The sequence below is a fragment of the Molothrus aeneus genome, chromosome 4 (assembly GCF_037042795.1).
Source record: "Molothrus aeneus isolate 106 chromosome 4, BPBGC_Maene_1.0, whole genome shotgun sequence".
NCBI classification, from domain to species: Eukaryota; Metazoa; Chordata; class Aves; order Passeriformes; family Icteridae; genus Molothrus; species Molothrus aeneus.
In genome coordinates this window covers 15,613,535-15,629,395 of record NC_089649.1, presented here as the reverse complement: position 1 = coordinate 15,629,395, position 15,861 = coordinate 15,613,535, and the positions used below count along the sequence as shown (strand labels likewise).

The window sequence follows — 15,861 nt, the reverse complement described above, 5'->3', positions numbered from 1 at the left end:
CATTTGCTGTCTGAATACTTTGTAGTAATATCTGGCATCTCTACAGCACTTCTGTCTGAGTATCTCTGAGCTTTTAATAGGTTTGTCTTAACAGTGCCTTGAAATGATGACATATTTATTTGTCTCTATTGCAGAGTCTTAAAGAAATTGTTTTTATAATTTCACTGAAAAACCACAAGACTTGTTGAAAAAAAAATGACACAACCAAGCCTTCAGTGCTGTCAAGCTACACCATTAAAATCCTGACCCTTCACAGCACAAGAGCAAAGAACAAATGTGAGGCCTTCTGGTTTTCATTCCAATTTTTTTAGCTTCATGGACTGTCCTCTACACAACACATGAGAGCTGATTGACAGAAACAACTAAGTAATTGAGAAATTAACAACAAATTACAATTAGATTTTCATTCTTATGGTGATCCCCCCTCATTTTCCACCAGTTAACACGTGAAACTTTTTTTTTTTTGTTCATATAGGCCTTCATATGTATCAAACTAACATTCAGTACATGAAACTGGCCTTGATAATGAACTAAGTGTATTTGTGACAAAAGCTAGGAATAGGGTGGTTTAGAAAGTTGCTTGCAGGGTTTATGAAAGTAACACAGGAAAAGATCACAGGAGCAATGATGGAAAATCAGGGTGAAGGAGAAACAGAGAAGAAAAAGTTTCCCTTTTATTATCTCACAACCAAATTTTCCAATTAATATGCAGCAAAATTCACCACCCAAGTAGCCTCTAATGATGTAGGTCACGTTTGAAGCACTTGACCAAACACTTAATTACCCTGTCAATTAATTACCCTGTCCCAGGCCAATAAAATATAGACCTTTTATCAGATTCTTTCAGCACTGATCTTCAAACACTTCACAAATGTGCTATTATGCATCACAGCCAACCCCAGAGACACAGTAACTCACCCTGTTTTACCCAAAAGGTTGATGAGAGAGCTAAAAATAGACACCATATTTCCCCAGCCTCAGGGGCACTACTTCTCCCATGACACGGGGCCTGATATTTCTTTGAGAATACCCCAAGTCCAAACTGACAATTAGCAGTCACTTCCACTTAGACAAAGAAACCTAAACCCCTCTACACTGTCATAGCACAGGCAACCACCACAGCTCTCAAGTGCTGTGTTTCAAGACATCCAAAGAGGTCTTCAGAGCAGTTATTGGGGGTGTGCCTGTGCTCTACAGGGGCAGGACACTTCCCAGACCAATTACTTCACATGGAGCTTCCTTGCTATATTCCTTCTGAGCAAGCTCATTCATCTTCATATCCCATTACACAGTGTAGATACACCCTCAGACAAATCAGTTTCTCTAGGTAAGGGATACACATTTGTTGAGGCAAAAACCAGTTTAAGAAGCATTATTATGAACAAATGCTCTCACAGTACAACCACTTGTATTTCCAATTGACTCCCAGGTTTAAATTCTTTGTGTTTCAGAATGGATTCAAACTGAAATGGGAAAAAATGCAGTGTTCTGCTTATATCAGAACAAGAAATACATCAGTAACAGCTCAGCTGAAGTCTGGCACGGAGAGGTGCGAGACTGTTTTCCTCCCCTAGCGTGAAAGATGTGATCTGCTCATCCTCAGAAGAAAGATTAGTCTGAACAACAAAGAAACATCAAATTCCAAAAGCATTGCTTGCATTGGAAACATGCTCAAGTTTGGCAATAACTTTGTCACACACTTTGTCTACACTGAGCTTATTTAAAGTCTGTATTTTCCTTTACAGACTCTCATAGAGCCTGACTGAGAACCCCCAGTTCCCAAGGCCCCATTTTTGATTCACCCTCTCTGCTATCAGCAACTATCTGTAAAACTTCCTACAATGTATGCATTTTTACATTCCTCTAACACCAGTTTGGCACAGAAGAATCAGAGTTCAAACCTTACCTTGTCAGTGATCAGTACAACCACATAACAGAAAGCAGCCATTTTTCAGCTTTTTCAGGTATAAAATGCACACACCCTCACCACCCCTGAAGAACACTACCATAAGAAAGTGCTTTCTAATGGTCAAGAAACTAAAGTACCTCTCTCCCTCCTGTACACTGTATTATATGGCTTTCAACTCACCAATCTTACTGTAGTTTTTTCCAGAGGATCTTTACCTTGTTGTAAGGATAGTAGAAACAGTGCTGAATGAGCTCTCACTCAATTAATCCTCACTGTTCACTATGTGGTATCTTGCTGTCATTTACAGCATCTACATGTAGAATCATAACTGGAAAACCTCTCATTTCTCTGTTGATCACTACTGGGCACTTGAATTATTTCTTTATAGTAACTACTCCCCAGCACCTCCATCAGACAATTTTATGGTTCTTTTTTCAAGGTAGCAAACTGGCAGACAGTGATGTGTATCAGAATTGCCCATAATTAGAGATGGTTGACTTGAAATACTTTGGGTCTCTCTTCAGAGGATCAAGCAATTAAACAGCAATTTGTCAGTACAAAGTACAACTTCAATCTCTTTCAGTGCTATCATGTGTTTTCAAAGCTGACATTAATCAGTCCCAAGAGCCTGAACTCAGAAAATGAGAAGTTCACAACTAATGGCCATATTTAAAACATGTGGTTGAAGTGAACCACCCAACCTCACACAGGAGTTCTATGGCTGAATTAAGATTTGCCTTTAACCCTTCAGAACAGCATCCAACAGCCCCGGGTGTAAATCCCATCTGTCAATGCTAATTCCCTCCCTTTCTTCACCTACAAGGTCTCCTCCACCTTCAGCAGCTACAAGGAAGCAAATCTAAAGGAAACAAGCTCATTAATTAGCACAGCTGGATTAATTTCCTAAATGCCATTTATCTGGCCTCCCTGAAAACAACAAGTGCTTTGTGGATAAAGAAAGAGTCTGAAATTACACCAGAATATGCCATTTTAAGGCAGAAATTTATCACTACCAAGCTGGGTTTACACCAACAACTTCTATTCCAGCATTTCCTATCTGTTGAGATCTTTGCATTGCATCCCTGTCAGAGAACTCCACATTCCCTGAATTTTCACTTCATGCAGTCTCAAATAACAATCTAAGGTTTAAATCCATGTTTGTATTGCCACGTCCCTTGATACATTTGCAGCTTCAAGCTTGAGAAACTCCTACTACAGGACCTCTTAATACTGAACACATCCAAAGAATCTCTGCAAGGGCACAACTTCACTGCCAATCTATTGGTCTGTGCAATAACTACAACACAGCATAGGAACTTTATAGGGTTAGGACTTCCAGTGTAGCAACCACCAGAAATCTCTCAACACTAATTTCTACCAGGAATCTTTGTATCACCTCAGAAAAGTGAGTTTCTTTCAGTTTCACCAATGCCAGCATGTAACATATCACTGTTTTCCTTGTTTGACACCAAGTCAACAGCCAACCCCTAATTCCAGAATGCTTTGCAAACCACAGCAGCATCACATTTCTGTCTGTGCTTTGCCACTTGAGTTCATCATCAATAAATACTCGCTTGAATACCTGTTTAAAAAGGCCAAAATGCAAACTCACCTCATTCCCACCAACAGCTTTGGTTAAAATTACAGCAGAAGACACAGGAGGTGGCATGCAGCCCACTGTCTGCAAGCTGAAAACAACAAAAAGAATGTTATATTCCATTCCTTACAGGAGACAAACACTAAGCAACCGGCTACCTTAAAATACCAAAGAGCCAAGTAAAGTCTTATCATCTGTGCAGTGCAATCAGTTTCCAATCACTTCCAGCCCTGTACTAGGAAAGGCACTCCTGCTGGCAGCATTTCTGTGCCATCTCTCACCAGTCATCATGGTGAGAGTCATGTCACCATGCAAAAAGCACAAACACTTAACCTCTCTGTGACTCCACTTCCCCATCTGTAGTCCTGCAGCTCTCATGCACAAAGGTCTCTATACATCTTTCAGAGACTTCCAGATAAAATCACCTGACTGCCATCAAAGCATCAACAGCTTTCTCTTACACTTTAGAAATCCAAGATATCCTATTATTTTTGTCATTTCTTAGCATTGTTTGTGCAGCAAAGTTATTGAAGTGCACAGTAAATGCTGTTGCAAAGTAAAAAAAAGGTGGTGAACTTTCCTTTGTTTTCAAAGACAGTTCACAAAATCATACCACATAAATTACAATTAAATTTGGGGCTAAGTAAAATAGGGCTTCTGAAGAAAAACTGTGTTGACTTGGAAGGAACATCAATGCATGGAATAAAATAGATTGCAAAATCCCCAAAAGTGTGGAATCTACATATATTTTCAAGTATCAGAGCTTGAGATTCTAATTCAGAACAATCAATTACTAGCGGTGAACTACTTTGCATTTGTAATACATCAGTAGAACCCCCGAGAAAGGCAGTGCCAAAAAGCTGCAGCAAACAGAAATATTAAACCCAGGCACCAGGGTGCACATTACAGTGCAATTGATATTCTGCAAATATACAAAAAGCTTAAAGAGAAGAAACAGGTAAGTGACAATGACAGCATTCCCTTTGTCAGCTACAGCCTCTGTGGGACAGGAAGGAGGCAGCCAATGTAAGCATTATATAAATCCAACCACAAGGTGCCAAGCACCACCTTGGAAGCACAGAGCAAACTTACAGTGAAATAAGCTATGGCAGCAGAGAGTTGTCAGCATGTGGCAGAATAAGCTCACATTGAAAAGAAAAGAAATACAGGAAAAAGAAACTGTGCAGGAAAGTTTGGAAACAGAGAAAAATATACAGCAGACAAACAAAGACATGGCAATCCTGATGTCCATCTCCTACACTGTGATACTGTTCTCTCTCCTGTGTGGCAGCCAGCTCCTCAAACTTCTCACCTGCTCTAATAAGGAGTGGATTAAATTCAGAGTTATCCAGAGATGTACAAAATGCATGCAAGAGCATTCATCTCAGCTGGCAGGGATTTTACATACTATAAGGGAAAGATTTGATCATACAATCTCTGTTAACCCTCTCAAATAGAAAACAACACATTTGGGATTAAAAATAAAAATCCCTATCAAGCAATATTAATCTAAAAAAACCTGGTACATACTAAAAGGACACACTCTTAATTGAGTGTATTGAAAGATGCACCTGTAAACTTTTTTTTCAGTTTGTATCAACTACACAATTCTACCAATATATAAACAGATTCCTCTAATGGCCAACAGACTACTGGAGAGAACAACCAACTCATACATTCCACTGGATCAGGCCATGCTGTGAGTACTAACATCAGACACTTGCTCTTCTGCTGATATCACTACAGACAACTGAGCAGCAGAGTCTGAAGTCACATGTTTCAGACGTGAAAGTTCCAAAATCGTACCTTATACTCAATCCTTGCAATCTTCGCATCTCATTCCTTACCACCTGTGCTACATGCTAAAAGTGGAGAAGAGGTGAATCTCTGCATAAATTAATAACCTGCTTCATGCTCCTTTTCAAATAGATGTTGTTAATGCAAAACCTGGTCAGATAACAAAAAAAATTAACTTATAAGATGCTTAAGAGGACGTCAGTTTCTCCTCTGTTTCATAAATCTCAAAATAATTGCAAAACAACAAACCTCCTAATATCATCCCAGACAGAGAGGGGGGGAAAAGAAAAAAATCCCACTCAGCTGTAGAGACACAGATGAAAAGCTGGTACCACCTGTTGTCATTATAGTGCAAGAGCTCTATTGTCATTATATTGCAAGGGTTCCATATTGCTAGAGTTTCATACCTCCTTGATGGTTCTTGTAGGCAGCTCCTCCAGGCACTGACTCTTCCTCGTCCTCACAGTCACCAACTGACTCCAGTCCCCCCAACCAACCAATCCACTCTTTTATATCACTCTTCTGATTGGCTACAGCTGCAGCCTGTTAACATCAGGCCTGCTCCTGATCTCTAGTAAGTGGCTCAGCTGCAACTCTTCAGGGGGTAAGATTACTTTCTGTACCACCTTCATTTACCTATATTCTATTCCCCTACAACCACCCAAACCTGCCTCTCAAATAACACCTACAGCAAAACTGACCATTAGAGAGGATGGGAGAATCTACCATGCATTCTGAAGCAAGATGGAAAAGGTTCTGTGGGCTGTGCCTTCAGGCATAACCTTGTGTAGGGAGCAGTGGAGAGCTGCAGTGCCCAGGGGAGCCACCCTGCAAAGGGTGCTGCATGCCCTTGGGAGCACATGCCTGTTTTTCCAGACTTTTTGAGGGCTATCAAGCAGCCTCCACCACATGCTGTGCTAAATGGGTGATAAGGAAGCAACTTTGCCCAAACCTGTCTTGTTCCCTTCCCTGTTTTCCCTAGGTACTGTAGTGTTTCTAAGGGAATAAAAACTACAGCTGGGGGGCATCAGGATGAACTTTTGTTTACACAGAGCTGCCACAGCACAGTACCTCCCATCAGCTCCTTACACACACACACAGGGACCTGCTTTGAAATGTGTTATTCTAAATTAGGACAGAGCTCAGTATCTTCTGCACCTGCATCACCTGTACAGCTCTGAGCATATCCTGAACAGCAGTATTTCTCAAGAAAGCACTCTTAAAAATACCCCAACCAAACCACCTTAATTAAACTCCTCAATCTGATCATTCTTTCAATGAAGCCTCAATGCAGAGTTACTGCACTAAAAGATAAAAAAGCCAAATGAGAAGCAGTACTCAAGGAACAAGTGCTTGAAAGGCAGCTTGAAGCATACAGAAGTGCAGCAGCTCACCAGTAAGACACAGACACATTCTCATGACAAATGAGCCTGGTTTAGGCTCCACACTTAGAGAGATAAATGCACAGGTATTTCTTTTCTTTACAAAAACACATACATCATAAGTTTTACAAACAGTTTTACAAGTGTTCATGCATATATATATATATATAATTATACTCATGCATGCAACAGATTATGTCACTCAAGTACCTAGAACCAAAGTGGCATAAGACTCATGGGAAAGAAGGAATGAGACATGCTTCATGGAACCAAAAACCCCACAGAAATCTCTTTCCCCTTGCACTTCGGAAATTGAAACTCCATGAATTAGGAAAGAATTTTGGCTACTGTGGAAAATCACTTATTTCTCCTAGCTGAGAAAAAACTTCACAATTATTTTATTTTAAAGAACACCCTTTACTACAAATAGCTAAATACAAATGAACATCATATATCAAAGTTGTTACTTCCTTGCTTTACTGACACTGTTAAGCAAAAAAGTGTTAACTTTCAAGTTGATGTTGTCTCAGTGTCACCTTTTCAGTATCATTTGGACCAATTCACACTTGATGGAGCATCAGGAGAAGTCTCTTACAAACCAAATGAAATGCTTCTTTAGGTTTAGGCCTTGTTGCAACATAAACATGAGCAGCTTTTTCATTAAACTTTTAAGACAAGGAACTCCCCAAGCAACATTTTACCAAGCAGTAAGAAACAATGGGGATTCTTTCAGTAGTTTTCTGAAATAATTGATTTTTAACATTCAAACATTCCAGTATACCTGCATGGCACTAAGTATTGACTCCCATTTCAAAAAAAACCTTTTAACTTTTTATTTTACATAGCATCTATCCCTATTACACCATCCAAGCAGCTTTGCACATTGGCAAGATTTAAAACACACTGTTTTCATGGTAACTTAGTTTCTGCTCATCACAAAGTTCTTGTCCTAAAAAAACTTTACTCCTTTTTTGCCCATAATTTAGCTGGAAGCAGATACTGAACCCATACAAGAAATGCTCAACACAATCTACTTAAAAACAGAAGACCAGTATGTGACATACACAATATTTATTCATTGATTTATGCTTTTCCTTCAGCATTCCTTTTCTTTCCTCCCCACCTTCCTTGAGACCCAACACATCACTTCAGCTGTGTTTTGGGAAAAAGAAAGCTAACCTGTTGCAACCTCCCTAACATAAGACTGTCCAGACTTTCTGAAAATGAGACCAAGTTCCTGAAGGGATCATCTTGTGCATGTACTTTGTTTTCAACAGCAAAGTGCTGAAGCACAAAAAACACCCAGCAAAATCTGTTCACAGTACCACAAAACACCAGTTGCAGGATAAGCAGCCCTTTAAGATGACAGCTACAAATATATTTCACTCCATTATACTTAAACATACCCTTTTAAAAGCCATTCATTTATAGGTGTGATTGATAACAGCTGAAGAAAGACCCATATTGCTGTTGGGAAGAACACAAGTGTAAAAATCTGGACAAAAAGGTGTAGTTTCACATGCATCAAAGCACTTGTCAGCTCCTGCAAGAGAAAAAGAAGAGAGGGAGTTGCAGTCATAACAGCTGAAGCAAGATCGTATTTGTGCTTTTAAAACTAGGATCAGCTTTACCATACAAAAGGAATGCATGTCAAAAAGTCACCTTTAGGGATCATCTGATCTCTTTAATAATGAAGTACATCCAGGCAACATAAAAGCTGTCTGCTCCTGGGCATTTTTCCACAAGAATTGTCCAGCACTTCAATAATAGCGTAGCTCTCAGAACAGCAGCTTTTCAGCAGGCAGCCTTAGCACTTTGTCATGGCTTCGAAACCTGTGTTAACTGCACTGATGGCTGTTTACTTTACTGACTTTCCATATCAGGAATCATGAAAACTTGTACTGAGCACATGATTTCAAGCTCCTCTGTCTACAAATGCTGATTCTAATTTATATTATTAAAAAGGAAAAAAGTATGTTTATGGATGTTTGTATTACCAACCATTCATTTGTGGTGTCAGGGGGTTTTTTTTGTGTTTGATATTTTTTCCCTAAAAGCAAAGTAGCAGACTTTGATTATTTATTGAATCAAAAAGAAATTTATAGGAAAAAAAAGGCTGATGAAGAATAACAAAGAAAGAATACCAAGACCACTACAAGCTAAAAACTGTTAAGCCGTAAATTTCAGAGAAATAAAGTCTAAAATACCACTGCAGATTCAAAAAACAACAACAAAAAGCTTAATTTTAAATAGTGTAAGAGCACTCCAGAGAGGTGATCAAGTACCCTTAAAGAAAAAAACTCTTCAGCTAGCTCTGTGTCTCTGTTTCTGCCTTTTCAGGCACTTCAAGGACCGTCTACACAGGTTTTTGAGTACAACAAAAGAGCCTTGCACATTTCATTTCAAATCTCACAGACTGAGACTAAAAATTCCTCTTCCTTTCTCTCACAGTAACTTGCACTCTTCTCAAGTAAAAAATGCAAAAGAACTGATGGCACTCTTATTCAAAATCTAATTTGCTGGGATTCTCCAGCTGATACTCCAGATGCATTAAACATACCTACCTATCTATCTGTATCTCACTTACAGAAGTACCCTTCTAATTTCATACTTTTACAATTTGAAAATGCCTCAAAACCAGAGGGTTTTAAGGAGACTCTGTGATACTTCCAAAACCAAAACTCAAGACAGAAAGAAAGCCTCACTGTAACTTCCAGGGAGCAAGGAAGGTGATACAACACAGCCAACCTACTGCATGGAGGAATGCTGTATTGATGGAACAAATCTTTGCAGATCTAAATTACCAATCTTGAAAATGTCTCCAGTGATTGCCTTTGAGGATAGTAACAGTTATTTAGAATAGTTATTATTATAATAGTATGCCTTAGACTGGATGATCACAGCATAAACTGTGCTGAGGCAAACAGCCTTCACCCTCTTAAACAATTTACAAGGGCTTATCCAAAAATACATCTGCCACCCCAAAAAAGTTGCTGGAAGCTGCTGGTTAGGACTGTGTTTCTGCACACCAGACAGAACAGGTTACCTTGTCTTCCCCAGTATTTCACACCCTTTAGGGAGCCCATCCCAGCCTCTCCCTGGCTGGTGTGGGTCCCTGTTGCCATCCAGGCACTCTTCTGATAGTCACAGCTGGACTCCTCTGAGCAAATACCCACACAGAGCAAGCAGTGTTTTCAGTGCCTTGCCAAATTCCTCGTTGAAACGGATAACTCAAGTATGTGATTTAATTTCTGGGGCCCTATGGGAGGTATTTGCTTTAAAAGAGCAAGCTATCCAGTCACTGCAAACTGAAATAACATTATATTAAGGTGGAATGAAATGTTCTTGTCAGAGAACACTGAGTATTTCTACAAATGTAAGAGGACCTTGGTCACCTCTGGTTCTGAAAGTGTAACAAGGCCATGCACAGACAGGCTCTCCTTGAATGTTGCCAATTATTCTGTAAAATGCTTCCTGAACACACTAGCAAATTTTTTTGAGCATGCACTTACATAGCAGATTAAACCAGAAATGTAACCTTAAATTATTTCTAATTATTTCAAAATTATTTCTAATTATTTCAGATTTATCAGAAGGCCTCTGTTAACACAAACTTTTCATCCTGTCGTAAACCAAACACTAATTTCCATCTAACTAATACATTATCTAAGGTAGAACAGCTAATACACAGGTCAAGAACAAATAAAGCCAAAAGGAAAACCATATACTTTGCAATCCAATAAAAAGGCATATTGAGTAATAATACCAACTTTAGGTTGTGCCTTAAACAACTAAAACATGCCTCAAAGTATTTTAATAGAAACATGACCTGGCCACCTAACACATATGTGGATTGTTTTTAACATACACTTTTGAAAGTAATAGCACAAGCTACAATGTGAGAAATTATTTTCTTCTTCTGGCTTCTACCCCCATGGCAGAAATTCAGGAAAGGCCTAGCTTCTTCATGAAGCTGGGTTACAGCAGGTGCCCTGACTGCTGCTCCCAAAACAATCTGAGATCAGCTACCTGGACATAAATATCAGCTCCTGTAAAAGCTTCATTTACATCAATTGCTTTTAGTACCACAGATGGGAAAAAGTTATGTAAGTTCAAAGCAAGACATGACACATTGCCCAGAAAACTGGCAGTCACATCACCTTAACTGGAAGAAGTTAGATGTGAACTAGCACGGAGAATTTAATCAAGACTTTGACAATGCTTCTGATTTCTCACAGCTGCTTTACAAAAACATGGTTTCAAGGATACAAACTAGTGAAAGGGGGAAAAAATGACATTTTTTTCTCTACATGCAAAGATTCCTAAGCCTGAAAGAGGCAAAAAGTCCACTCTAGTAATACTACTCTGGTTTGTGTTTTGAGTTCTCCTCTCTATGGAAGAGAGTGCCTCTCCACAGCTTATTTCCATTAAAGTTGAAGAGATGAAAGCTCACCACTATAACCATGACGCAGGTGGAGAGACTTTTTTTGTTGTTGAATGCACAGTGTTCACTCAAATCCTAGTTCACCAGGAGATAACTGGATAAATTTGTGATGATTCTTTCAGGCATTAGTATCATGCAACTTATGAATAGCATCCCCTGTTAGTCAACAGCATAAAGGAATCAGAAAGCTAGACTAGCAGAGACATGCAGTGTTTCATTTCAACTCTGGTTGCTCCATCTCTTCTTGGCACATAGCCATCATCTCCCTTCTCCATGATTCCTTCACATGCCCCTTCATCTCTTCTGAATCCCAGACTGTTCCTCTTTGAATAACAAGTGACACAAAATTTTAGACAAATCTCAGTGCCTGTGATATGCACCAGAGTGCAGGTACCTCAAATCCACCTGTCTACAACAAAATCCTATGGGAAGACATTGCCAAGACTTTGCCCTTGTATATTGAATTGTATCTGCATAGGAACCTTCCTGTGCTGACCCCAGCTGTTGCCCTGGCCCTACCAAACAGGGTAACTTAAAGCCACCATGTCTTTGTTCCCATCAATCCAGCACTGAACAGCTGCATCTCACCCTGATTTGGGTTTGGGCCACAATCAGGGTGTAGATCCAGTCTCCAAATTGTGCTCATCACTTCCATTTAGTTAAAGCTGTGCAGAGACAAACCACCCACACTCTGTGGATGGGTGACATTTATTCACACCATCCCTCTTATCTTCATTGCTTTGTGAAGCACTTTCTGAAATCAAGGAGGGTTATTCCTTAAACATATAACATTTATCTTCTCTTGCTAGCCATCCTCCCAGTACCACCACCATTCCAATTATATTCAAATCTCATCAAAAGGAACACAAAATTTTTTTAGAGCATAACAGGAATGAAGAAATGAGAAATTACAGTACCTCAGTTTTTAAGGAGAGTCCACTGTTAAAGAATATAGCTGAAACAGCAATGTAAGTTATGGTAATTTCTGGTTTCAGGGGTCCTAAAAAAACCAGACATAGAGAACAAAGTGAGTTACAGTCAAAGGGATAATAATATGCGTATACTATAACAGAGAAAATGAGAATACTTTCATTTTTAAATAAGAGTAAACCAGTAAGTGCAGAGTGAGTTAGGTCACCATATAAATTTGACTTCCATGATTAGAGGCCACTGGGAACTCACAGGCAAATTCTGGAAATATGAAAATGGGGAGCCTTTCACAGTTCTGCCATCAGATTGTCCCTACAGCATCAGCAAACTCAAGCCATACCCTCCAATAAAAATATTAGCTGGTACCTTCACAGGGCCATTGACATCCCTCACACAGCTACCTCTCACTTCTTTCCCTACAACACACACACCTGTCTGGCTGCCTGCACAGAAGGACCCAAATCACACCTTGCAATGATTTCCTCGGGGCATTACAATTCTGTGTTATTCCCCTCACAGCAGAAAATGGTTCCAAATGGTTCATTCCAGCCCCACAATAACACATTTCAGACACTGCTGCAGTGAGAGCAGCAAGGGCAGATGCCTGCACCACCAAGGATTCCTCTGTATTAAAGGCTTACATTTGTATATATTTATATACTTTTTTCAGGGAGATTAAAATATAGTCTCTTTTACGCTCCTATAAAAATGACAAATTCTCTTAATACACTTTGCCTTCAGAGGCCACCAGGCATAAAATGAATGTGCTCATTTTTTCATGAGCTTTCAACCAGATATTACATTAGAAAGAAAATATTAGCAGTCTACTTAGGACCAAAATAATATCCTCACTCTACAAGTGACCCTAAGCTGTCCTGAGCAAAACTGCAGCAGCAAACAAGGCAGCCTTGACTCAGCACTGCAGAAGAGAGGAACCTTTCTGCTCCCCTGATGAATGATTGATACATTGATGGTCACACTGGAGTAAGGTCAATGGTCCTTAAATCAGAGGGACTTGACTATACAAGTCAAATTTGCATCTCAAGTCATTTCAACCCAAATCCTACTCTCAGAGAGAGCTCTGCTGGCAAGACACTAAAACTGTGTTTGCCAAACACCAAAAAAACCAAAACAAAACAAAAAAAAAAACCCAAAAAAACAAACAAAACCCCCAAACAAACAATCAAAAAGCCCCACCAGGCTACAGATATGTAAGACTAAGGTAAAAATAAGACAGGAAATGCAAGAGTTATAGTTGCAACAAAGCACAGGACTAGTTGCAAAATTATGGCACGTTAACTGAATAGATGGGGGATGGAGGGAAACCCCAAGAGATTATATAAATATATATATATAGCTCTACAGAAAACTATATTTTATAGACACAATTACCTCTTTTTTTCCAATCCTTTAGAAGATTAGTCTCTGTGTACATGCACATACAGCAGACAGGCAGTGGGTTAATCTGGCTAAAACAGAGGTTCTTCCAGGACTCAGTTTTTTCTGGTTTTTCACTGGGCTACCTGAACTCCTCCCAGGAGAAGCCTCTACCACCAGAGCAACCACACACTCGAGGAGCACAAGGAACTCTGGCCACAACAGAAAAATTCTTTTCACAAAGGAACTAAATGGGCTCATTTATCAAATAGGAAAACACACAAAAATGGCTTGGCTTATGTCACGAAGGTGACAACAACACAAATCTTTGTTATTTATGGCACAATCTTCCTCGGGTATGGATGCTGGACCATCCATATCATTCACTAAAGCCCTGCAAATTACCATGCATGGCTTTGTCAGCTGGAAGATGACAAACTAAGGTTTTTTCATGTGTTGATATTTCCCACCCCTCACCTCTTTCTGCTTTTAAAAAGAAATATTTTTCTTCCCCAGAGCACGGAGACCCCATGGTTTCAGAGGAGGGGATACCACCATGGGGAACACGTGCTCTCTACTTTCAATCAATGCTTCCAAGGTTTTTCAAGCAAGTTGTCCCAAGAACAATAAAGTGTCAAAGCTTGACGTCTCTTTGCAGCAGGATAATTTAATGCAGTGCTCCATCATAGTGCTTCCATGCAGGAAGTGAGCCGAGGAACAATTATCTCCCGTTCTAGTTCGAAGGACCTCCCACACGGCTGCTAACAATTAGCAGGGCACTCAAAGCAGAAAGGGACAAAACACCTGATACTATCAATTTCTAGTCGTCTCTAAGGTCTGCGGAAAACACAGCACGGATCCTGCAAGAAGCTCCACGTGGGTTCTATTCACCCATGCAGAACAGCACACCGATGTTAGAGGGGATCCTTGCCCAGCAGGAATTTGCCTACCCTGAACTCCATGAAGTACCAGAGCCTTAGTTGCCACAGCATATGTTCAGAGATATATTTTTTAAAATCAATTTCTTTCTTTTTTTCCCAGAAAAGTTTGGCTCCTCAGTGAGAAGCTGTCTAGCCTCAAACTTCAGCTCTGTTAAGAAAAAAATTTAAAAACCCCCTGTGCCTATAAAAGCACAGATAGATTCTTCCTCCTCTCACATAACATGGAACTGCTAGAGGAATTCTGTTGAAGTGCTCTACATCCCTTTTCTCAAGCCACCAGAGAACAATTAGGAAGAAGAAACACAGGATTTAATTTAATTTATTCTTGAAATCTGTGAACGTCTGGAGCTGAAGTTCCAATGGGAACTGACCAGGATTCACCCAGCGTTTACACGTAAAGATACATTGTTTATGTTTAAATAACAGTGGCTATTTCACCAGCCCTTGTTCCGGGACACATACAAGCCCTCCCTGCTCAGCAAGGGACGGATCTGCTTTGGCCCGTGTACGCATCTTTCACACCACCACTTCCCACAGGATCAGTTTGCCTGTTTTCCCTCACCTTCCATAAGGAAGTAATAGGGAACAACGAGACAACAACCAAAAAAAAAAAATCCAAAACTTAAAAATACAAATGTTCTACTATAAAGCGAAAGAAAAGGTCTGGCCGGAACACAGCGCCCGAGAGTTTACCACAACACTCCTTCGGCTACACTCCGGGGCAGCTCCCAGACGGCAGCAATCCATCCCCTCATCCCCTGAGCCGCGGGACTCCATGCCCACAGCTCTGCAAGTTCTGACTGAGTTGAACAGGAGCACGTTCCGACCCAGCCACCGCTCGGCTTCCATCACTCCTGATCCCAAAGGAGCAAGACGCTCCTCCAGGCACTGGTACGGTGCCGAGCAAAGGCGCGGGAGCAGCTCCCGGGATCCTGAGGAGCAGGGGCTGGCAGCAGGGAACGAGAGGAGCCGATGGAGGGCAGGGACCCCGCACGGGCGGGACGGGGCACGGGGGCAGCGCGGCCGCCGGGAGTTGCCGAAGTCCCGGGGCTCCCGGTGCCCCCGCCGGGCTGCCGGGGCTCCCGCCCGCACTCGGCGCCCGCACTCACCGCCTTTGACGCCGACGCCGGGCTCCAGCCGCGCCACAGCGATGACCAGCACGATGCCGAGGATGAACCACTCCTTCCGCAGCCGCTCCAGCAGCCCCATGGCGCTGCCCGGCGCGGCGCGGCTCGGCTCCGCCCGGCGCCGCTCGGTCCGGTTCGGCCGGGCTCGGTCCGGCTCCGCTCGGCTGCTCGGGGCGGCTGCGGGCGCGGGGCGGGGCGGCCCCACCGCCCGCCGGCAGGGCCAGCCGGATCCGCTGACGGCACAGGGCTCACCCACCGCCGCCATCGCTACCACGCGCCTCCTAATAGGCGCGCAGCCCCGCGCTGCCGCCCGCCTGCCCGCCCGCACGGCTGCGCGCAACCGGGGCCCCCCGCCTG

The 15,861-nt window shown here is 41.6% G+C and overlaps 1 protein-coding gene across 1 annotated transcript in view; it reads right to left on the bottom strand.

Moving 5' to 3' along the window:
• SLC10A7 (solute carrier family 10 member 7) overlaps positions 1-15,586 on the bottom strand; it is a 136,614-nt gene extending 121,028 nt beyond the window's left edge. The window contains exons 1-4 of the mRNA XM_066548955.1: positions 15,487-15,586; positions 12,047-12,129; positions 8,092-8,228; positions 3,522-3,597 (exon numbers count right to left, since the gene is read on the bottom strand). Coding sequence (XP_066405052.1) covers positions 3,522-3,597; positions 8,092-8,228; positions 12,047-12,129; positions 15,487-15,586 — 396 coding nt within the window. The remainder of the gene's footprint in view (positions 1-3,521; positions 3,598-8,091; positions 8,229-12,046; positions 12,130-15,486) is intronic.
• Between the last annotated feature and the right edge of the window lie 275 nt (positions 15,587-15,861).